Consider the following 25119-nt stretch of genomic DNA (forward strand, 5'->3'; position numbering starts at 1 on the left):
ATGAGATAATTTGTGACTCCTCGATGAATCATTAAAAAGGATAACATGGTTCCACAGGGTGGTTCTGCACCCATGAGGGAAATTTCTCCTGAAACTCTTAACGAGCAATGGCAAAGGTTTAAAGTTGGACATCTACCCACCAGATGGTGGCGTAGCAGTTTGTAGAACTTGGGGTCTTAAACTGAATTGAAGTTAAGTCAGAGAGCATACTGCACTGGATGGCAACCATCCAGGCAACAACCATCCAGGTGAGGATGGAACACATAGATATTTGGTCCATCCTCACCTCTCAAAAAGTAGCCATTTATTTGCCATAGCTAGGTCATATGTGGGAATGTCTCTGGTGATGGACATTAGATTGTTTGTGACAGTGAACCCTGGTGCCTGGTTCACACAAATATTGCTGAGCCAGCACTGGAACATTTGCATATTTTTGTTTCTTGTTCAAGTGGACGTAGAGACACTGGCCAGGGATTAAAGAACCAACCCTTCCAGTAACTGTCAACCCGCTGGTCCTCATGGTCACCCGCTCCGACCACTCTCTGGCTGAGGAGTAAAAATAGGAGTTAAATGTTCATACTGATGCGTGTATAACCTTTAACATGATTTCCTCACCCTCTTTGTGTTTCAGCCTCCTTCTCAGAGGAATCTGCTTCCTGAAGGTGTTGGTAGGCAGGGCCTGAGTACTTCGATCCTCCAATTGGATTTAGCCGTCCTTTGGATATGGGTGGAGTTCTGCGAGGGGTTGACCAATGGGCTGCCCAAGCTCTCTGGTCCGGGCTATGGGTTAAGGATCCACTTCTAAACAGAAAAAAGATATTAATAGTTGGAAAAATAAAATGTGCAAATTGCGTATTGCCATCCTGTGGAGATACACTAACGGGTTAAAAACAGCTGTCCATGTCCAAAAATTGGTCGAGATGATGGTGACCTGCAGCGGTGTGAAAGTAAAAACTCAGTTGAATTAATTATAGCCTAAAAGTCTATCTGGTCCAGGTAGTGTAAAGGGAGATTCTGAACTTTTCTGACCTCAGTGACAGAGATCCTGCACTGCCAGACACACAGACGCTCTCTGTTTCTCTCAGACTTGGATCAACACCTCATTGTTGTGTCTCCAATTTGTTGTCCCACCATTGCCAAGCAGTCAGGTCAGGGACCATGCCTTTGTGCTGTATCCACCACATCACGGAACCACCTTGGGTCCTAGACAGCAACCACCCAATGGCACAGCTGGCCCATTGGCCACCTCTCGAATGTAGCCAATTGAAACGTGGGCGTGTCCTTTGTCTTCTCAAGCCGCTATGTGCTGGATCACTGTGAACAATGAGGTATATTTTGTCATCTCAGTTGTCTTGAGACAACTTGTGGTCTTGATAGAATGACAATCATTTTCATGACCTTGACTTCTGACTGAGCTTTTTCAAAAGGTAATCATCTGTGGGTACTCACATAAGGAATGATGCTACCAAATTTGGGGAAATTCTGTTCAGCTGTTTCTGAGTTATTTTGTGCAAACACACATGAATGATTATAATTCCCTGTTGCTGCTGTTTTTGTGTGGGGTAATTAGCAGTGGCAGAAACCAATCAGTCTGTTTGTTGTAACCTTTTGCTGTATAACTCAGCTCTGAGAAAGAAAAAGGAGAACAAACTCTTTCCAGGAGTTTAGTAGAAGGTTAGAGAGGTAGACTTTCTGTGGCTAGAAGGTTGTCAGATCGCATTTACAAATGTCTGGGAAAATCTCCTTTCCACCACTGCCAAAATCCCCTTGAAAAAAGCAATTAACCCCAAACTGCTGCTGCAGAGTTACTTAGCAGTCAGAAGTAGAATATCAAGGTTGTACTCGAAGGCTCTCAGGTGTGAATATCTAGAAGTTAATGAAAGAGCGCAAAGTCAAAAAAGCGTTACCTTTCAACTGTTCTCTCCTTTTCCTGCAGTAATAGATGAAGATTAGAAAGCAGGACTTCTTTCATTCTCTCACACTCAGAAGCTGAACTGACAGAGTGATGATCAAACAAAACTATGAAGGTGACACAGCTGGTACTTTGTTTACCTGAAGGATTTGTTCAAAAATGTGTTTCTTTGCTGTCAGTTCCCACAGAATGGAATGCAGTTCAGGTCCCAGTTGGATGCATGTTAAGTATTCACAGTCTTGGATCAGTTCTGCTCGTCTTTGAACAGTAAGTTCATTTAATGTTCTGTTAGAAAATTAATCCAAAATCTCTGACAGTATGAGGAGTTGAGAAACCAGTCACACTGTTATGTGCCGACGCGGGTTGAGGAGCGGACCTGCGTCTGACTGAACCCAGCGCTAAATAACCAGAAAGCGGTTCCAAAAAACAAAACAATTTTATTTTCCCCCTCTTGTGCAATACTCAGTGTACAACATAAAAGTGCATTTGTCTGGCGGAGTGAAGGACGGCGCGCTCTCCAGCGCCCAAAGGGATCGAAGCCTCTGGACTCACATTCACCGCCAAACACCCCCCAGGTGGACACGACAAACTGACTCTGTGAAGGATAGAAGAGGCGAGGTAAGTCAACAGCTACAACTAATATCCTTCAGATATTAGTTGTAGAGGAAAGGTGGCACACACTATCAGCAACACATTCAGGTCTGAATTTAAGCTTTATGTAAATGAGCAGCTTCTCACAACAGGTGGAGGATCATCAGTCTGCACGCCACGGCCGTGAGAAGCGAGCTGCACAATTATCATCAATGTTCAAATATACTGCGTAACAAAATACCAAATTACTATTAACACTTATTCAGACAATCAATCACCTCTGATGTGTGCTGACAGCATGTGTCCCTCACCCGTCCTCCTTCACAGGCACGATGTGTCAAACCCAGGCGCGGTCCTCAGCGTCTCACAAACGAACGTCACAAGGTCGAGTTCCTGGCAATTCTGCTTGAATCACTCATGGCTTAAATGCAGAACGCCATCTCATTATCTGCTTCAGCTGAAAGTCTTTAAGTTTGCACGTGAGCATCATCCACAGGTGCTGCAAATCATGCAGATGAGGGTGAAGGACTCTTCTGCCAGCACCTTCCCCACAGACAAAAACCAGTATGCATACCACCTGGAGAGCAAAGAAAAGAAAAGAACACCAAAATGTCCAGCCAAACCCCCCAACACACACCACTCTATGCACTCCTGATCCAATCAGACCTCAGAAGGTTAGCAGAGTAAAGTCCTGATCAGTACATGGTTCTGAGACTGGTTCGGTACCCCAGGAGCTCCACACCTCTCTCCAAATAGGATAAGGAGCTGGTCGACCAATATACTGGAACACTTGTTATTTCACACATTTTAATTTGTGGATGCTATTTCAAATCCAAGAAATCAAAAAGAAAATCTAAAATTTTCTTCCTTAAACTTAAACTGAAAGCAAATCTCTAAAGCTTGATGTAAATGAATTAAAATGATAAAAGCCAAGATGATGAGTTGCATAAGTAATGAAATACTTTGGTATAATACCTTTAATAATCACTTTTACATCCAGTTTTCTTCAGACAAGTCAGAGGATGGATACATGAACATTTCCAAGTCAGTGAATATGTCTTGGACTTTATTTACAACAATTATGAAGAAATACAAACAGTATGACACTCTATGGTAAATCTGTGTGCAAATCTCTGTGCTTGTTCTGTTAGACCTCAGTGCTGCTTTTGATACTGTTGACCATAAAATTTTATTACAGAGATTAGAGCATGTCATAGGTATTAAAGGCACTGCGCTGCGGTGGTTTGAATCATATTTATCTAATAGATTACAATTTGTTCATATAAATGGTGAGTCTTCTTCACAAACTAAGGTTAATTATGGAGTTCCACAAGGTTCTGTGCTAGGACCAATTTTATTCACTTTATACATGCTTCCCTTAGGCAGTATTATTAGACTGCATTGCTTAAATTTCATTGTTACGCAGATGATACCCAGCTTTATCTATCCATGAAGCCAGAGGACACACACCAATTAGCTAAACTGCAGGATTGTCTTACAGACATAAGGACATGGATGACCTCTAATTTCCTGCTTTTAAACTCAGATAAAACTGAAGTTATTGTACTTGGCCCCACAAATCTTAGAAACATGGTGTCTAACCAGATCCTTACTCTGGATGGCATTACCCTGACCTCTAGTAATACTGTGAGAAATCTTGGAGTCATTTTTGATCAGGATATGTCATTCAAAGCGCATATTAAACAAATAGACTGCTTTTTTTGCATTTACGCAATATCTCTAAAATTAGAAAGGTCTTGTCTCAGAGTGATGCTGAAAAACTAATTCATGCATTTATTTCCTCTAGGCTGGACTATTGTAATTCATTATTATCAGGTTGTCCTAAAAGTTCCCTGAAAAGCCTTCAGTTAATTCAAAATGCTGCAGCTAGAGTACTGACGGGGACTAGAAGGAGAGAGCATATCTCACCCATATTGGCCTCTCTTCATTGGCTTCCTGTTAATTCTAGAATAGAATTTAAAATTCTTCTTCTTACTTATAAGGTTTTGAATAATCAGGTCCCGTCTTATCTTAGGGACCTCATAGTACCATATCACCCCAACAGAGCGCTTCGCTCTCAGACTGCAGGCTTACTTGTAGTTCCTAGGGTTTGTAAGAGTAGAATGGGAGGCAGAGCCTTCAGCTTTCAGGCTCCTCTCCTGTGGAACCAGCTCCCAATTCGGATCAGGGAGACAGACACCCTCTCTACTTTTAAGATTAGGCTTAAAACTTTCCTTTTTGCTAAAGCTTATAGTTAGGGCTGGATCAGGTGACCCTGAACCATCCCTTAGTTATGCTGCTATAGACTTAGACTGCTGGGGGGTTCCCATAATGCACTGAGTGTTTCTTTCTCTTTTTGCTCTGTATGCACCACTCTGCATTTAATCATTAGTGACAGGTTTCTTCCTGTTAAAAGGGAGTTTTTCCTTCCCACTGTCGCCAAGTGCTTGCTCACAGGGGGTCGTTTTGACCATTGGGGTTTTTACATAATTATTGTATGGCCTTGCCTTACAATATAAAGCGCCTTGGGGCAACTGTTTGTTGTGATTTGGCGCTATATAAATAAAATTAATTGAAAATTGAAAAAAAATTAGACAGTTCTCAAAAACTGAGTGACTGTGCAAGAAGGAGAAGAGTGAGGAAAGCCACCTTATACTAAGGGGGGCACTTACTTATTCACACCATCCTTGAAACTGTCAATAAAACTGATTATTTACAGGTATTATACCAAAGCATAGCATTACTTACATGCAACCCATCATCTTGGCTTTTATATTTTTAATTAACTTATATCAAGTTGTAGAGATGTGCTTTCCATTTGAGTTTAAGGAAGATAATTTTAGAAGTTTTAATTTTTTTTGTATTTGAATTGGCATAAACAAATTAAAATGTGTGAAATACCAAGTGTTCTGATACTTTTGGAGGGGACTGTATGTAGACCTGGGTTTGAATCTCACTTATGCTACCTGTCTGGGCACTTTATCTACATAATGTCATTCCACCCTGCTGGAAATGTGGGTGCCATTGTCGCAGACCGAACGGTCCACCATAAATATTGGTCCGCCCTGCCCTCAGTGTGCACGCGTTGTCAGCTGCAGTTCACGATTATCACCTCGTTTCTGCTTCAAACTGCCTCCAGTCATCATCTATCTCAGTAACAGATACCTGAAGCTTTTGTAAAACAATCATTTCCACATAAATTCAGCATTATTTCATCATAAAAGACAGAGAAAGTGATCAGAGTGCCGCAGCTACACAAGCTGCTAGCTGTTGCGTTCACTGCACATCCGTCATTTCAAATCGTCACTGATTATCGCCTCATTTCTGCTTAAAACTGACTTTAGAATGACTAAAGAGGTTTTACCTTGCCGTCTGATGGTTAATAATCCCATTAATCCATTTGATCACTTTGGGTGAAGAGACTCAGTCTCAGAAGAGCTGCTGAGCTCTGAAATGACGCATGCGCAGTGGAGGCAGGGCGGACCGATTTTTAGGGGCGACCGTTCAGTCTGCAACACTGGCCTTTCGCTGGGAAAGTAAATGTGAGGCATCACTGTAAAACACTTTGAGTATCTGCTGGATGGAACAGCACTATAGAAATGCAGTCCTTCTTCTTCTTCTGGTGGACCCGCTGTGGTGACCGCAAGCAACTGGGGCAGCTGGTTTTGCTGGAGGAATCTGGAGTCAGGTGATGCCACATGTGTGGTCTAGTGACCCTCATCCTTCTTAAAGTGGAATCAAAGCACTGCATCCCTCAGAACCTACACCTCATCCAACTGTGATCATAGGAAGTGAAGGTGTAGTTCTGGCTGCTGACTCTGCTGTCCTGCCCTATTGGGTCAGCTACATTAAGCAGTTAACTAAGGTGGATCCTGTTGCCAGGATACTGACATGGCCAATGCTAGGGTTCTGCTGCAAGTCACCAAATATCAACTGGATTGCAAAGGTAGTGAAAGCTGAGGGCTGGTAAAGCTGCAAGGATCTGTGGCACCTGGACTGAACTTCTTCGGTGGGTTTAGATACTTTCCTCATTCTGCATTTGAAAGAGATCTTTGAGATGGGTATAATCCCAACATCTTTGTTGGGTATAATCCCAACAAAGAGCTTGGTGTCCCTCCCTGGAAAGGGAGGGACTGTCTACATTGCAGCAATGACTGGACACAGAGCAAGATACTTGAATGAATGAATGAAAACTGTTTATTTCGAACATTTGATACAACAACAATTACAAGATAGATCAGTAAAGACAACAACAAAAAAATTCCTACTGTGTACCCAACATGTCCGAAAAGGGGTAGGGTGAAGCATCAGCTTATTTATCCCTACCCCTTCTTCCCCACAACCAGTAATACCCTTTGCCACATATACACATAAATTCCTACACACCTAAACCGATATCAATATATATATATATACATATATATACACACACATACATATACTCATCAACATACACATATATACACATATACATATATACACATATATATACACAAACATAAATATACACCTACACATACCTACTTACATACAAAATACTATATATTTACAAGCCGAAGCAAACAACAAAAACACCCTAACCCTCATTACCCTTCCTCCTCCCTATACCCAGAAAAAACCATATTTTTGTACCGCTGTTTGAACTGGTTCATGCTTGGACATTGCTTGAGCCCCACTCCCAATCTGTTCCACATCCTCACCCCACAGACAGAAATACAGAAACCTTTTAATGTTGTTCGTGCCCACTGATGCTTTAAATTAAATTTCCCCCTCAGACTGTAATCCCCTGATCTGTTAAAAAACATATTTTTAATATTTGCTGGAAGTAAATTGTTTATTGCTTTATACACAATTTGTACTGTTTGAAAATGAACCAAGTCTGTGAATTTTAAGAATTTGGATTGTAAAAATAGTGGATTTGTATGATCTCTATAGCCAGTATTATGAATAATTCTTATAGCTCTTTTCTGCATTACTGACAGTGATTGTGTTGTACCTTTATAAGTATTACCCCATACCTCTGCACAGTACTGTAAATATGGTAAAACCAGTGAGCAGTAAAGAATGCGGAGTGAGTTGTGGTCCAGAATATGTTTCGCTTTGTTTAGAACTGAAATGCTTCTTGACAGTTTACTTTGTATATGTTTTATATGAGTCTTCCAGTTTATCTTATCATCTATTATCACCCCCAGAAACTTATTTTCATGTACCCTTTCAATATCTACCCCCTCGACTTGTAACTGAACCTGTATATCTGTATTACAATAGCCAAATAACATGTATTTTGTTTTACTTAAGTTTAATGATAATTTATTTCTGTCAAACCATATTTTCAATTTTCCCATTTCCATACTGATCCTCCTCAGTAACTCCTGCAAATCCCCCCCTGAACAAAAAATGCTTGTGTCATCTGCAAATAATACTAATTTTAATATTTTGGAAACATTGACAATATCATTTATATAAATTAGAAACAGTTTTGGACCCAATACTGACCCCTGTGGGACGCCACAAGCATTGTCCAAGCATGATGATGTATATTCCCCCAACTTCACAAACTGTTTTCTGTTACTTAAGTAGCTTCTCACCCAGTGCAACACCAACCCCCTAATCCCATACTGTTCAAGTTTATTGATTAATATGTCATGATTAATTGTATCAAAAGCCTTTTTAAGATCTATAAATATTCCAACTGAATGTAATTTGTGGTCTATGGCGTTTGTAATCTCCTCAACTGATTCTATTAATGCAAGTGATGTTGAACTATGTGCTCTGAATCCATATTGACTATCAGTAAGTAATTTATGTTTATTTATGAATTTGTCTAATCTATTATTGAATAACTTTTCTAATAATTTGGAAAATTGTGGAAGCAAAGAAACAGGTCTATAATTTGTGAAGTGGTGTCTATCCCCAGTCTTATACAGCGGCACAACCTTAGCTATTTTCATTTGATTGGGAAATTTACCGGTTTGAAATGATAAGTTACAGATGTATGTTAATGGTTCTACAATCCATTCAATGACCTGTTTTACCACCACCATATCAATTTCATTTAAATCGGTAGATGTTTTATATTTACAATTATTCACAATGTCTATAATTTCATTTCCATCCACTGCTGTGAGGAACATTGAACAGGGATTTCTTTCTATGAGATTATTATCCAAATCCTCAGGTTGGGAATCGGGAATTTTTTCTGCCAAGCTTGGTCCAATATTTACAAAAAAATTATTAAAACCGTTGACTACCTCATCCTTATTTTCCTTCTTGACATTATTATCAATGAAATACTGAGGGTAACTCTGTTTTTTACCATTTTTGATAATGCTATTTAATATATCCCATATTCCTTTAATATTGTTTTTGTTATTATATAATATGTTACTATAATATTCCTTCCTACATACCCGTATAATATTAGTTAATCTATTTTTGTATTTCTTATATCTATTTTCTGCCTCTTTAGTCTTTAGTTTTATGAATTCTCTATACAGTGTATTTTTCTTATTACATGCATTTCGTAACCCTTTCGTCATCCATGGTCGAGCTTGGATTTTTTGTTTTCTGTAGTCTTGTTTAATTGGACAATTTTTATCATATAATGATGTAAATATTTGTAAAAAAGTTTCATATGCACTATCAACATCACTTTCACTGTATACCTTTTCCCAGTTTTGCTCCTGTAAATCCTTCTTTAATGTGTTCATGTTTTCCTCTGTCCGCACTCGCCTGTATTTTATTTTCTCCTCTGGCTGATTCCGCCGATGGTTTCTATTATAAACGATGAAAACTGGTAGATGATCACTAATGTCATTGATTAATAATCCACTCACAGTGTTATTCTCAATATCATTGCTGAATATATTATCAATTAAGGTGGCACTATGGGATGTAATTCTGCTTGGCCTGGTGATTTTTGGATATAAACTCATACTGTACATTATACTGATAAATTCATCTGTTATTTTATGCTTATTTGGATTGAGCAGATCAATATTTAAGTCACCACAAATGAACACAGTTTTTTGATTAGTTTTTGAGAACATTTTTCCCATACAGTCAGTGAATGTTTCAATACTAGATCCTGGTGCTCTATATATACAGCTGACTAATACATTTTTGCTTTTTTCTTCACATATTTCAATAGTTATACATTCTAATAAGTTATCAATCACAGTTGTCATATTGTCTACTATTTTATAATCCATGTTCTTATCCACATACACAGCCACTCCTCCTCCACTCTTATTCTTTCTGTTTACACAATTAAATTCATATCCATCCAGTTCAAAATCCATTCCTTTATCTTCATTGATCCATGTTTCTGATATAGCAATTATGTTAAATATTTTTTTAAACTGACTTAAATATTCTTTAATGTTGTTAAAGTTTGCATATAGACTTCTGCTGTTGAAATGGATTATTGATAATTTGTTATCCGTTTTAATGATCCGATTAAACTGTTCATCTGTATAATAGCAACAACTGTCATTGATATTTGAGAAGAAATTATTGTCCGGGTCTATATCGTGCTCCAAGTCCAGTACATTGTGGTCTGTGTATTTAAATGTTCTCAGTTCTACTTTTCCATGATCAGCAATCCTTTGAGTTATATCCTTCTTGTCTCCAGATGTAGATGAATAGGTAGTAGATGAATAGGTTCCTCTGGTCTGTGTCATGGTGTTGTGATGTGTTTGTGTCCTCATACCTTATTGGTCATATCTGTCCAGATCCTCGCTTTAAGAAACACTATTGTTCATATTTGTCCAGCTCCTCGATGTTCCTTATTGCCATGACTTTTGCTTGTTCTGGTGATCCGTTCAGTTTGATGAATATTTTACAGTTTGAAGTCCATGTGTGCTGGATTTTTCCCTGTTTCTTCAAGAAGCGTGCTTTCCTGGCGATGTCGGCATTCCGTTTGGTGAGATGTTCATTGATGAATACGTTTGTCCCTTTCAGTTTTCTTCCTTGTTTTAACAGTGCTGTTTTGTGTTTTCTGTTGATGAATCTCATGATGACGGTTCGTTTATCACCGTCATTTCTCCGGGGCAGAGGGTGGCACGCTTCAATGTTATTTAAATCCATTTCTATACCTTTAGATAGGAGGAAATCAGCAGGCTATCTAATGGGGATAACACCTGAATTCTGACCGTCCTCTGTCCGTACTGATAGTGGTTATTATCACTCACACAGAGGTCTGCACTCTAAGAGCCCTTCTAGTCCACTGTGGACTTGGAGAACCTTCCCCAACTAGTGGATTTCTCAGTAATTAACATAACTGATAACAAAAGACCAATGTTGTGATGAACAAACTTGATCTCCAGAGTTCCTTTGGCTCCGGTCTAAAAGTGTGTTTGTGTGCACTGTTACACAAAATCCAGGCTTGGCAAACACATGAGCTCTGTCAGATGAAGGCGTTAGAGAGCGCGTGTGTTACTGCCCATGAACATGCCAAAGTCTGGTGAGCATTACGCCAATGAGACGTGTGAGAAAAAGCTTACAGGGGTTTACACGTCGGTGTTGGCTCCGAAAAGCCGGCACATTTGATCTCCGTCCCATCTCCTCTTTGTTCACGGCTGTAATCGATACGCTTATTAACATGTTTACAGCTTTAATTATAACCACCATCATTCTTCAGCAAATCAGTAATTAGCTTTGGCTGCAATGTAATGTGGGTAATTTAAATTTCTCTTTCCACTGCATCCATGCTGGTAACACAAAGAGGCACTAAAGTCTCCTATTGTCACCAAAATCAGCTTTTTCACTGTCGCCGTGGTAAGGATGGACAAAATGACACCTGTGTGAATATTGGTGCATTTACACACCTTTGATGTTTCACCGTGACTCTGGAGTTGCTGGACGCCGTGGCGGTAATGCAGCACCCAGCCAAGCTGGACTCACAAATGTTGCCATGACGACTCTGAGAAGAATGTTTGCAGTCCTGAAAAAGAATAAAGAAAACAAAATTACGTTTTCTTGTTTTGAACAGAAAAGGTGATATAATTCTGGAATATATAACCTGCAATTAATGGAGTGAATCGGTCAGTAAATTAGTCAGTGAGTGAGTCAGTCAGTTAGTGAATCAATGACTGAGTCAGCGAATCAGTAAGTGAGTCAGTGAGTCGGGCAGTCAGTCATTGAATCAGTGAATAAGTAAGTCAGTGAGATGGTCAGTCAGTTTGTGAATGAGTTTGTGAGTAAATCAGTGAGTCAGTCAATCAGTCAGCAAGTGAGTCAGTGTGTAAGTCAGTCAGTGAGTGGGTCAGTCACTCAGTGAATCAGGGATTGAGTCAGTCGATCAGTCAGTGAATCAGTGAGTTAGTCAGTGAGTGGGTCAGTTAGTGAATCAATGACTGAGTCAATGAATCAGTGAGTGAGTAGGTGACTTAGGCAGTCAGCCCCTGAATTAGTGGCTACGTAAGTCAGTGCGAAGATCATTTAGTCTGTGAATGAGTGTGTAAGTGAGTGAATCAGTGAGTAAGTCTTCGGTGAGTCAGTCAATCAGTCAGCAAATCAGTGAGTCGGTGTGTAAGTCAGTCGTGAGTGGGTCAGTCACTCATTCAGTCAGTGAATCAGGGACTGAGTCAGTTGATCAGTCAGTGAATCAGTGAGTAAGTTAGTAGTCAGTGAGTGAGTGAGTCAGTCAGTTAGTGAATCAGTGACTGAGTCAATGAATCAATCAATCAATCAATTTTATTTATATAGTGCCAAATCACAACAAACAGTTGCCCCAAGGCGCTTTATATTGTAAGGCAAGGCCATACAATAATTACGTAAAAACCCCAACGGTCAAAACGACCCCCTGTGAGCAAGCACTTGGCGACAGTGGGAAGGAAAAACTCCCTTTTAACAGGAAGAAACCTCCAGCAGAACCAGGCTCAGGGAGGGGCAGTCTTCTGCTGGGACTGGTTGGGGCTGAGGGAGAGAACCAGGAAAAAGACATGCTGTGGAGGGGAGCAGAGATCGATCACTAATGATTAAATGCAGAGTGGTGCATACAGAGCAAAAGGAGAAAGAAACACTCAGTGCATCATGGGAACCCCGCAGCAGTCTAAGTCTATAGCAGCATAACTAAGGTATGGTTCAGGGTCACCTGATCCAGCCCTAACTATAAGCTTTAGCAAAAAGGAAAGTTTTAAGCCTAATCTTAAAAGTAGAGAGGGTGTCTGTCTCCCTGATCTGAATTGGGAGCTGGTTCCACAGGAGAGGAGCCTGAAAGCTGAAGGCTCTGCCTCCCATTCTACTCTTACAAACCCTAGGAACTACAAGTAAGCCTGCAGTCTGAGAGCGAAGCGCTCTATTGGGGTGATATGGTACTATGAGGTCCCTAAGATAAGATGGGACCTGATTATTCAAAACTTTATAAGTAAGAAGAAGAATTTTAAATTCTATTCTAGAATTAACAGGAAGCCAATGAAGAGAGGCCAATATGGGTGAGATATGCTCTCTCCTTCTAGTCCCCGTCAGTACTCTAGCTGCAGCATTTTGAATTAACTGAAGGCTTTTCAGGGAACTTTTAGGACAACCTGATAATAATGAATTACAATAGTCCAGCCTAGAGGAAATAAATGCATGACTTAGTTTTTCAGCATCACTCTGAGACAAGACCTTTCTAATTTTAGAGATATTGCATAAATGCAAAAAAGCAGTCCTACATATTTGTTTAATATGCACATTGAATGACATATCCTGATCAAAAATGACTCCAAGATTTCTCACAGTATTACTAGAGGTCAGGGTAATGCCATCCAGAGTAAGGATCTGGTTAGACACCATGTTTCTAAGATTTGTGGGGCCAAGTACAATAACTTCAGTTTTATCTGAGTTTAAAAGCAGGAAATTAGAGGTCATCCATGTCTTTATGTCTGTAAGACAATCCTGCAGTTTAGCTAATTGGTGTGTGTCCTCTGGCTTCATGGATAGATAAAGCTGGGTATCATCTGCGTAACAATGAAAATTTAAGCAATGCCGTCTAATAATACTGCCTAAAGGAAGCATGTATAAAGTGAATAAAATTGGTCCTAGCACAGAACCTTGTGGAACTCCATAATTAACCTTAGTCTGTGAAGAAGATTCCCCATTTACATGAACAAATTGTAATCTATTAGATAAATATGAATCAAACCACCGCAGTGCAGTGCCTTTAATACCTATGGCATGCTCTAATCTCTGTAATAAAATTTTATGGTCAACAGTATCAAAAGCAGCACTGAGGTCTAACAGAACAAGCACAGAGATGAGTCCACTGTCTGAGGCCATAAGAAGATCATTTGTAACCTTCACTAATGCTGTTTCTGTACTATGATGAATTCTAAAACCTGACTGAAACTCTTCAAATAGACCATTCCTCTGCAGATGATCAGTTAGCTGTTTTACAACTACCCTTTCAAGAATTTCTGAGAGAAAAGGAAGGAAGGAATCAGTGAGTGAGTAGGTGACAGGCAGTCAGCCATTGAATTGGTGACTAAATAAGTCAGTGAGATGGCCATTCAGTCTGTGAATGAGTGTGTAAGTGAGTGAATCGGTGAGAAAGTCTTCAGTGAGTCAGTCAATCAATCAGTCAGCAAATCAGTGAGTCAGTGTGTAGGACTCAGTCAGACATTGAATTAATGAGTTGGTCAGTGAGTGAGCCCATCACTGCATCGGTCAATCAGTCAGAAAATCAGGGAATTTGTCAGTCAGTCAGTCAGTGTGTCAGTTAGCAAAATTTCTGTAAGTAGCAGCTCTGAAATTTGGGTTGTCGTAGATATGGGTAAAGACCAGCAAACCTTCTTTTGTTGGGTTATATTTGCATCTTTTAACAAGCAAAACAAAAGAAAGAGACAGGTCTGTGCAGTTGCCCATGAAGCCGTGTTGCTAATCACAGGGCCTTGCTAGCCACTAGAGGTCGCTTTTACTTGAATGCCTATGATGACTGTGAACAACTGCATTTTACAAGCTAACATTATTACTGAGATCCGGAAACGACACCAAACACATGGAGTTCACTGAATGTGGAATTCAGAGTGGAACTGGATGTCTCTTTTATCATAAGTGACCTGGATTCTGATCCAGAATGACATAAAATTCTACTGTTGATTAGCTGTCAACAATTTTCATAATTTGTCTCCCCTCTGGTCACCACCACTGGAGATGAAGTAAAAAGTAAGTCCCTTTGGCTGTTCCCTTGTAGTCACTGGGGGTCACCACAGCAGATTCAAGGTGGATCTGCATGTTGAATTGGCACAAGTTTCACTCCGGATGCCCTTCCTGACGCAACTCCACATTACATAAAGAAATGTGGCAGGGGTGGGGACTGAACCCGGAACCTTCTGTACTGAAACCAATTGTACTACCCACTTAACAAAATTAAATGAACCAATCAAAATGGGCCTGTGGTGTCAACGTTCAGCTTTAACTCAAAGAGTTTAACAAAAATATCACTTGAACCAATGAGGAATAACAGCCCCTTGTACACACAGCCCCTCCTGTTTCAGAGCCCATAAGCAACTGGATAAACTAAATATGAGGATTATTTTGAATACAAATCATCAATTTTACAGGCAGATTTGGTGAGGCAGCTCAGTAGATGAACATATGAACATTTCTAAGTCACTGAACGTGTGTCAGGCTTTATTGACATGATGTCAATAAAGAAGAAGACAGATGAAGAAGAAGGAAAAACTCACACACACACACACACACACACACACACACACACACACACACACACACACACACACACACACACACACACACACACACACACACACACACACACACACACACACATCTTCAACCGCTCAGTCCAATCAAGGGTCGCAGGGGTCTAGAGCCTATCCCAGCAGTCATAGAGCGAGAGGCGGGGTACACCCGGGACAGGAAGCCAGTCTGTTGCAGGGCCACAAACAGACAAATAAACACATCCACACCCACTCGCACACCCACGGACAATTTAAAGATTCCAATCCACCTAACTCGCATGTCTTTGGATGTTTCTGTGTAGGCTCTCAGTTGTCCAGGTGGTTTCCATAGTAGAGAAGCTTGAATCTTCGACTGGACTGGGTTGCTTGACGTGAAGACGTTTCGCTTCAAATCACAGAAGCTTCCTCAGCTTAAATTCTTGCTCTGGTAGTCTGACTTCTGTCTTGACTCTTGTAGAGAAGAATAAACCAGAAGCCAACAAAGCTGGAGATTTTAACCTAACCAGACCTTTCCTACCGAGAGGCCGACTGCTATAGGCTAGTGACTAAAAAATAGCTCTAATTAGCACCTATTGTGCTCTAGTTAGCACTCTCCTAATGATGGGATGGAAGCCTCCCCTGATGGCTCCCTTGACGACTCTCCTGATGACGTGAATGACTCATTACCATGAACAAAAGACTGAAACTGCTTTGACCTGAGTACCCCATTGTAAACAGGGGAGAACATGCAAACTCTACACAGAAAGGCCACAAGCGGGAATTGAACCCATGACCTTCTCGCTGTGAGGCAACAGTGCTAACCAGTGCTTCCTGTTGCATGAAGTGGTCGCACCACGTTTCAAAAAAATAAATGTACCTTATATCGTGCAAATAAAATGTCTATGGGTTGTAGCCAAGTGGTTAGTGCACTTGGTTTCTGTGGAGGGCCCCCAGCTCAAGCCCCACCCCTGCCACATCCCTCCATGCAATGTGGAATTGCTTCAGGAAGGGTGTCTGGTGTAAAACCTGGACCAGTTCAACATGCAGATCCCCCTTGGATTTGCTGTGGCGACCCCGAGTGCAAAAACAAGGAAGCAGCCGAAGGGACTTAACATATATGGCGCACATAAAATACTGACCAAAACAGACACAGAGAATAATACATAGAATTTCACCAATCTACTACTATAAGCAACAAGTTCGCTGTCATGTTCCATGTTGTTAAAATGGAGCAAGATCTCCTCCTGGTGGACATTTACCATTAATGCAGGTTCAAATCAAATTTCACCAAGAGCTCGAGTATAAGTCAAACAAACAGGCGAGATGTGTGTTCAAAATTCAATACCCTAAAGACTGAAAATTGGTATTTGGCACATTTGCTTTTTAAGCTTGGGAAATAATAAATAACTCTGCATGAAGAAAAAGAAAAAACTCCTCCAGCCTGTGACTGCTGACATGATAACGTCTATTTTGTTCCTGTTTAAAATCATTAAGTCTTTTGAAAGACTCCTGCAGGACAAACTGCAAAAAGTGTGTGTGTGTCGTACAGCAGCGCTGACTGTTTATCCAGGTCATCAATATAATATAGTGCTTCCTTGCACCACCTCAGGGACACAAACAAGCTTATTTAGCTCCATAAAAGCGTGCTGAGACAACAAACAAAAACTAATCATGGCTTTGAATGGAACTTTTTCACATTTGTGGCACAAACAGGGGCAATAAAGGCAATTAAATAAATTTTAATTTTGAATAAAGTGAAACAAGGCAACCAAAAATGTCATGTAACACCATCTGCATGTACATCTGGAATAACATACAGGATTATATATGGCACCCAGGAGAAGATAAATGTTTTTTTTCTTGAGTGACCAACTTTATTTTATATCCTTTCCCACTGTCTCTTTCTTAGGATTCCACTGGTTTTTCTCCCTCACCTTCTGTTTTATTTTGACATCACTTTTGCTCATCTCATTTCACTTCCTGTTAGATAACGCCTCTTTGTCATTGAAGTAATCGTCCTCCCAGTGTGCTAAGCCTGTCTTTCGTATTCCCCTGTCCCTGTAGTTCATTGAGTTGACCATGACGACCTGCGTTATAGAGGCTGACTTTTTTTGGGAATCCCGCGAGTCATGGGATTTCTGTGGGATTCCCACGGGATGGCAGTAAACTTTACTATTTATCATGTGATTGAGACGGTACAGGATAAAAAAAAGTTAACGGGAGCATACGGGAGCGGGAACCAACTAATAATAATAATTTCAGCTTGGGACTCCGACGAGGACAGTCGCATCTCCTCCACTCTCCCTTTATCTCTCTGCCTTTAACCTTCAAGTCCCTACTTCACCAGGCTGTGAATTCCTCAAAAACTATATTGGATTCTGGATCTATTGGACTACTATTGGATTAACCATGGAATTGATCAGCTGGTCTCTGATCGCTATTGACACCATTTTTTCTACAAGAAGGTCAGGACTGGGGGATCCTACCTGCCCAGATGGAACGTATCCTGCGGGCTATGTCCTCGACTCCTGGAGTTCCTGGCGTGTGGCATGCTTGGCGCCTTTCTCCATTGAGGATGTCGAAGATTTATTCATTTTTGGTCTCATGGGAGCAGGGCTGGTACTTTTTGGCTTATGTGCTGCCCTGATCTACCGGAAAATTGGCAAGACGGTGGCATCAAGAACCACAGGCCCTCGCTTGTCTGTCATGATTAATAAGGTCGGCAAGGCAGTGCATTCTCAGACTGCGTTGACTCTTGAACTCAGACGCAAATTGGATGACACCTTGGAGCTGATGCGTGCCTTGCAGTTGAAACTGCAGGTTTTGGAGGCCGGTGAATATTCTTAATTCATAATTGGGAATATTCTTAATTCATAATTGAGATTTGGCTGTACAAGTGGAACTGTTAAAAAGTGTTTTTCACTGCTCAGCTGCAACACTACAGGCTATCTAGCCTCAAGGTCAATTGCCCACTGTTTACCTCCAGAGGAATTTATTCAGACCTTGGAGAGATTATTCGGCTCCATTCTTATCTCAACCTACAAAGACAATAACTGACTTACACATGGACTGAAGCATGCTCCAGTTTATCCTTTTACCTCTCTTCCTGCCCCTCCCCTCCTGTGGCAGGCCCCCGTTCTTCCCAAGCACACTCACATCGCCTCAATTGGAAAACGGACTGTTTCAAGTTTAGTGCACATAAACAATGTCAAATGTATATGTGTTGTCCTAATTCTGATGTGTGCCATTATTATGGTAAACAAGTAATAATTGTAGATCAATTGCTGTTTGTATGTGGAATGTGAGTGCAGAAATCTCGTTGTTGTAATGACAATGACAATAAAAGCTATCTATCTATCTATCTATCTATCTATCTATCTATCTATCTATCTATCTATCTATCTATCTATCTATCTATCTATCTATCTATCTATCTATCTATCTATCTATCTATCTATCTATCTATCTATCTATCTATCTATCTAATAAGACAAACAAAAAAGAAAAAAGAAAATAAAACATCTGACAGATGCCGCCATTTTGTAGTTTTCTTTCAGTAAGCCTACACTGTAACGCCGGTCAAAAGAACTACATGGCGCAGAAGCTAACAGTGTTTCCCGCTGCTTTCCACCAGAATTCAAAGAAGAGCAATGGAGGGAGTAAACACCAGCGGAGAAACCAGTGTGTTAAAAAGTGATTTGCACACAAAGTCCGAAATAACGACTTTACTATTAAGCTCACAGAACTGGCAGGGAAGCGGCAAATATTACTGAACTTCAGGAGAGTCGAGTGTGACGGTGTGAATGACTGTATGCTGCTTGTAAAACATGTTTAGTCTTAGTCAAGTACACCAGTGAGTCAGGGACGAGAGGTCTCAAGAGGCACACTTCCAAGGCAAATTCTGGAAAGAATCAGCTAAATATCTCTTCATTCGTCAAAAGTAAATTACCATCAGGTGTCAAGTCTCATCTGACCAACAAAATTGGCAACATTTAAGGTAAGAAAGTGTTAGATGTTAGCTGAATGTGATGACTTTGATAGTTAGCCCTAATTAGTTTCTGGGCAGTGTTTTCTTGCAAAGAGACAAATATGCTGAAGAGTGAGAAAGTAGACTGATATGGCTGTTGTATTTTTATTTAATATTTGTATAATATGCACTTTTTTCTTTTTTCCAAAAACAGGTACAGTATGTGAATTATGAAGGAATGATGCCTTCATGCACTTTTGTTCATTGACAGTTTTCTCTTGCTTGGCAGTTTTTTGTTGTTTTAGCAATTTAAAACATAAAAGTAATGTTTAAAGGAAACAATTGCTCAGTAAATTAGTAAAATGCAACTTTATATGTTATATTTTGGTTTATTCAACTAAGGTAGGCATGGTGTGACCCCTGTTTTATTATTATGATTTTATTTTTGGTGTAACTGACCTCCAGAAGAGCTGGAAACAGGGACTTAGCAGCTTGTCCTCCGTTAAAAAACTATAAGACAAACAGGCCATGCATTATTTATTTTTTGCGCCTTTTAGTGAAGATTTTTTTGTTTGGTAGTAGAGAAGCTTGAATCTTCGACTCGACTGGGTTGCTTGACGCAAGGAGGTTTTCGCTTCAAATCGCAGAAGCTTCCTCAGCTAAAATTCTTGCTCTGGTAGTCTGACTTCTGTCTGACCCTTGTCGAGAAGAACAAACAGAAACCACAAAAGCTGGAGTTTTAAACCTAACCAGACACCTCCTACAGAGAGGCAGACTGCTATTGGCTAGTGACTAAACAATTGCTTTAATTAGCACCTATTGTGCTCTTGTTAGCACCCTCCTAATGACAGGGCAGCTGTCCCTCCTAACGATGGGACTGACACCTCTCCTGATGTGTGGTTAGTGTCTTTAAGGTGGAGATGAACTGCAGACTGAGGTCCACTGGCACCCTCTCTGCGGTGCTGGTATAGCCTTTTGTGTAATGGTTGCTTAGTCTCACCTATGTAGTGTTCATTACAGTTTTCCTGACATCTGATAGAATACACTACATTGCTCTGTTTGTAACTAGGGATCCTGTCCTTTTTTTGTTTGGATTAAGGCAATAAGTGCCTCCGTATATTACCACAGATTAACTGTTCCCGTTGCCATATCTTTTGAAATGAAACTACAGAACACAAAGTAATCTAAAAAAGAATGGGGAGAAGATCAAATCAAATTCAGTATTGCCTAATTACTAAAAGAAGGAAAAAAAATGGGAGCGGTACAGGAGTGGGAGTCATTCTGAATGGTAGCAGGATAGGAGTGGGAGTCACGTTACCAGGAGTGGGATGGGACAGGAGTGAAAATCTACTCCTGTGTCACCCTCTACTTATTCTATTCCTCCTTCTGACTCCTTGTTGCCAACCAGTGTTTCTTCCTGTTTGACCTCATCTGTTTTTCCTGTCGCCTTTGGATATACAATGGTGCTTGAAAGTTTGCAAACATTTGAGCTTTTATAACTCTGAGTTTTGTAATGACATCAAATTTAAAATAAATAAATAAATGAATCAGGTTTCTTTACATTACAAGTTGTCCATAAGTTCAGGGACAAAACTGCAAGTTGATTTTTGGCTGTCAGTCCATCTTTTTTTTCCCACCAAAAGCTAACTTCTCACATGAACAAACAGTTCAGACCTTGCCACACATTTTAGCAGCTTTGTCGTCATCTAGTGTGCAGTGTCAACGTTTCTGGGCTTCTTGTACATTTCCTACTTAAAAGCCAAAGTTCAGTAATAAAGCCATTTATAAATGTTAGAAATGCATGATTTTTTAGCATGCAGAGCTTTGACCTCCAAGTATTAATATATAAAAATTGTAATTTTGATGGCTTTATGGTTCTTGAGAGAAAGAAAGTTTGCCAGAAAGGACATATGGAAGGATAGAAATTTCTCCAGACAACCACAGCTTAGTTTTGAAAACTTTCTAAAATGATGCACTTAAAATTCACAGTGAAAAAACTAATCTGCACAGCATAAGTGGGGAAAAAAAGCCAATAAAATGTGTGCATAAGTATCCAACAAAATAATCACTTTTACAGCCAGTTTTCTTCAGACAATCCAGCTGATGGATACAAAAACTGAGTGACTGTGCAAGAAGGAAATCTTTGAGGGAAGCCACCAAGACTCCTAGGATACCCTGAAGGAGTTGTAGGCTTCTGTGGCTGCAACTGGAGAACTTACATGAAGTACAACTTTGAACTGTTGACTCAGGATGAAGTGAAAATGATTCACTCAACGTGAGTTTCACTCAGTTTCATCATAGTACAGAAACAGCATTAGTGAAGGTTACAAATGATCTTCTTATGGCCTCAGACAGTGGACTCATCTCTGTGCTTGTTCTGTTAGACCTCAGTGCTGCTTTTGATACTGTTGACCATAAAATTTTATTACAGAGATTAGAGCATGCCATAGGTATTAAAGGCACTGCGCTGCGGTGGTTTGAATCATATTTATCTAATAGATTACAATTTGTTCATGTAAATGGGGAATCTTCTTCACAGACTAAGGTTAATTATGGAGTTCCACAAGGTTCTGTGCTAGGACCAATTTTATTCACTTTATACATGCTTCCCTTAGGCAGTATTATTAGACGGCATTGCTTAAATTTTCATTGTTACGCAGATGATACCCAGCTTTATCTATCCATGAAGCCAGAGGACACACACCAATTAGCTAAACTGCAGGATTGTCTTACAGACATAAAGACATGGATGACCTCTAATTTCCTGCTTTTAAACTCAGATAAAACTGAAGTTATTGTACTTGGCCCCACAAATCTTAGAAACATGGTGTCTAACCAGATCCTTACTCTGGATGGCATTACCCTGACCTCTAGTAATACTGTGAGAAATCTTGGAGTCATTTTTGATCAGGATATGTCATTCAAAGCGCATATTAAAAAAATATGTAGGACTGCTTTTTTGCATTTACGCAATATCTCTAAAATTAGAAAGGTCTTGTCTCAGAGTGATGCTGAAAAGCTAATTCATGCATTTATTTCCTCTAGGCTGGACTATTGTAATTCATTATTATCAGGTTGTCCTAAAAGTTCCCTGAAAAGCCTTCAGTTAATTCAAAATGCTGCAGCTAGAGTACTGACGGGGACTAGAAGGAGAGAGCATATCTCACCCATATTGGCCTCTCTTCATTGGCTTCCTGTTAATTCTAGAATAGAATTTAAAATTCTTCTTCTTACTTATAAAGTTTTGAATAATCAGGTCCCTTCTTATCTTAGGGACCTCATAGTACCATATCACCCCAATAGAGCGCTTCGCTCTCAGACTGCAGGCTTACTTGTAGTTCCTAGGGTTTGTAAGAGTAGAATGGGAGGCAGAGCCTTCAGCTTTCAGGCTCCTCTCCTGTGGAACCAGCTCCCAATTCGGATCAGGGAGACAGACACCCTCTCTACTTTTAAGATTAGGCTTAAAACTTTCTTTTGAAAAAGCTTATAGTTAGGGCTGGATCAGGTGACCCTGAACCATCCCTTAGTTATGCTGCTATAGACTTAGACTGCTGGGGGGTTCCCATGATGCACTGAGTGTTTCTTTCTCTTTTTGCTCTGTATGCACCACTCTGCATTTAATCATTAGTGATTGATCTCTGCTCCCCTCCACATGTCTTTTTCCTGGTTCTCTCCCTCAGCCCCAACCAGTCCTAGCAGAAGACTGCCCCTCCCTGAGCCTGGTTCTGCTGGAGGTTTCTTCCTGTTAAAAGGGAGTTTTTCCTTTCCACTGTCGCCAAGTGCTTGCTCACAGGGGGTCGTTTTGACCATTGGGGTTTTTACGTAATTATTGTATGGCCTTGCCTTACAATATAAAGCGCCTTGGGGCAACTGTTTGTTGTGATTTGGCGCTATATAAATAAAATTGATTGATTGATTGAGTTTTTATCCCGGACATACTGACACCCCATATTTGGACTTTAACCCTTAGTTCCTTCAGGAGGATCTTCTGATCTCCATGAAAAGTCTCTCTTCATATTGCATTTGTAGGACCGATACTCTATTTCTGGATGTCAATCACTGGAGTTGTACTCATCCTAAAGGAGTCAAATTTTGTTTTGTTTTAAACCTCCCACCAGTAGGTGGTACACACTTTATTTTGAAATGAACAGAGAGTTCTGTACATTCTGTACAATATAAAATCTGCAAAGCTGTGATGAGATTTTGCGCTTTATGAATAAAACTGAACTAAACACTTGGATTAAAAACAGTCAAATCTAACAAGATTTAATGGCAAATAATGTTGAGAAATGTGTCAGTGAAGGAGAAAGAAAATGAAGAAAGCACATTTGATCATAATCAGGTTCAGGTTTCTTATCTTCTCAGGAAAAATAATAATAAAAAATAAAAATAAAAAATGACCCCGCACTTGTTGCTCAATATTTTTAAATTTTGGTAATTGATTGCCTGTAGGTGGAAATCAATATGAATCTGTACGCGTAGGCACAAAACAAACAGACAGAATATATTTGCATAATTCCCCCAAAGGCTCCTGGGGAATTAAATAAAGCAAAATTTGAAAGCAGCATTTAAACACCAAATATCAGCCTCAATTTCTGAACAATACTTTTGTATTGAGTCAGTAAACAATAATCAGTAATTCATGAGGCGGCGCTAATAGAGCAATTAGAAAAACAAGACACAAAATACAGCCTTTAAAATTGTGTTCTTCTGAATCTGCATTCAAATCTGAGCACAGCCGACTGGTCTTAGAGTAGAGCGCTCCGGGGGAAACCCTGGAGTGTAAATTGCACAGCAGGTTGTTGAGCGGATAAGGAGCTGGCCTGCAAATATGTAGACCTGGGTTCGAATCTCGCTCATGCTATGTGCCTGAGTCCTTGGACAAGACATTCAATCTTCATCATCTCACTTCACCCAGCTGGGTCTGGGTAGTGGTCTCAGCTGGGGAAGTAACCTGTGCTGGACTGGCGACTTGTCCAAGGGGAGTCTTGACGCTCATCAACTTCAGACTATAGAATCCAGACATAAGCTCCACCAGACGTCTATCTGTCTGTTCTTTTGTGGATTTTGTCATTCAAAGGTTTGTTTTGACAAAGGTAAAGATCTTCTTTTTCAGTCCAATTTCCACCAAACTTGATACACCTGTAGGTGGGTCCTGTAACTGCCCAACTGAGAACAGATGTACTAAAAGTGAAAACATGTCTGTCTGTTTGTTGGTCTGCTCCTCCCAGGTCCTCTTGTCGATATTGCCCTTAAAGGGTTCATTTTGGCAATGTGCAAGGTCATGGGGGTCAAGGTCAAAGAAACTGATTTGATTGATGGACCAAACATGGCACACACATGTAAGTGGACTCTGGAATGACCCTGGCAAGGTCAGCCAAAGGACAATCCTACAGATGAAGGTCTGGTCATTGGGGCCAAAGGTCAGATTTCCACCAGGTAATGGATTGTTGTTTCATACATCCTCATACCCAGAATATCGTTACCTACTGTTTCAGTTTGCTCTGAAAATTTGCAGTAGAAAATGTCAGACACTAAACCATCTAAGCCTGTGGTGTCCAAAGACCACTGATCTAAACCATCACACTGCACAAACATACTTCATATATCTATAGATAATTGTTTATCTGCATCTTAAATGCTTTTATATACTTTAGGTATTTTTTGTGCAGTGTCTTTTATATTCCATTTAAAAAAAAAGTAAAAAAAAGTTTCATCTGCTGTGACTGGATAGCATGTATCCTTAGCGCTTGGCATCACAGTTTATTGCAACTTGCACCTTTCCCAGAAGCTACTGTCATCTGAGCACTGATATTGATATTGCATGTGCTTATAGACAAAAACAAATAAGAGACAAAATTCAATTTATTATTCAACTAAACTGCAAATATATGAATTTTTTAACATTTATGAAACACTTCTCTAAACAAGGCCATAGGGTCACTGACCCTAAAGAGATTCCCTCCTTGGCACAGTGATCTATT

At 40.1% G+C, this 25119-nt stretch overlaps 1 protein-coding gene across 1 annotated transcript in view; it reads right to left on the minus strand.

Annotated features, from left to right (window-relative positions):
* The window catches only part of LOC117522924 (pro-neuregulin-3, membrane-bound isoform), a 1011312-nt gene that overhangs the window by 50412 nt on the left and 935781 nt on the right, over positions 1–25119 (minus strand). The window contains exons 7-8 of the mRNA XM_034184344.1: positions 11332–11447; positions 616–801 (exon numbers count right to left, since the gene is read on the minus strand). Of these exons, the coding sequence (XP_034040235.1) occupies positions 616–801; positions 11332–11447 (302 nt within the window). The remainder of the gene's footprint in view (positions 1–615; positions 802–11331; positions 11448–25119) is intronic.

This window comes from Thalassophryne amazonica, chromosome 13, assembly GCF_902500255.1.
Source record: "Thalassophryne amazonica chromosome 13, fThaAma1.1, whole genome shotgun sequence".
Taxonomy (NCBI): Eukaryota; Metazoa; Chordata; class Actinopteri; order Batrachoidiformes; family Batrachoididae; genus Thalassophryne; species Thalassophryne amazonica.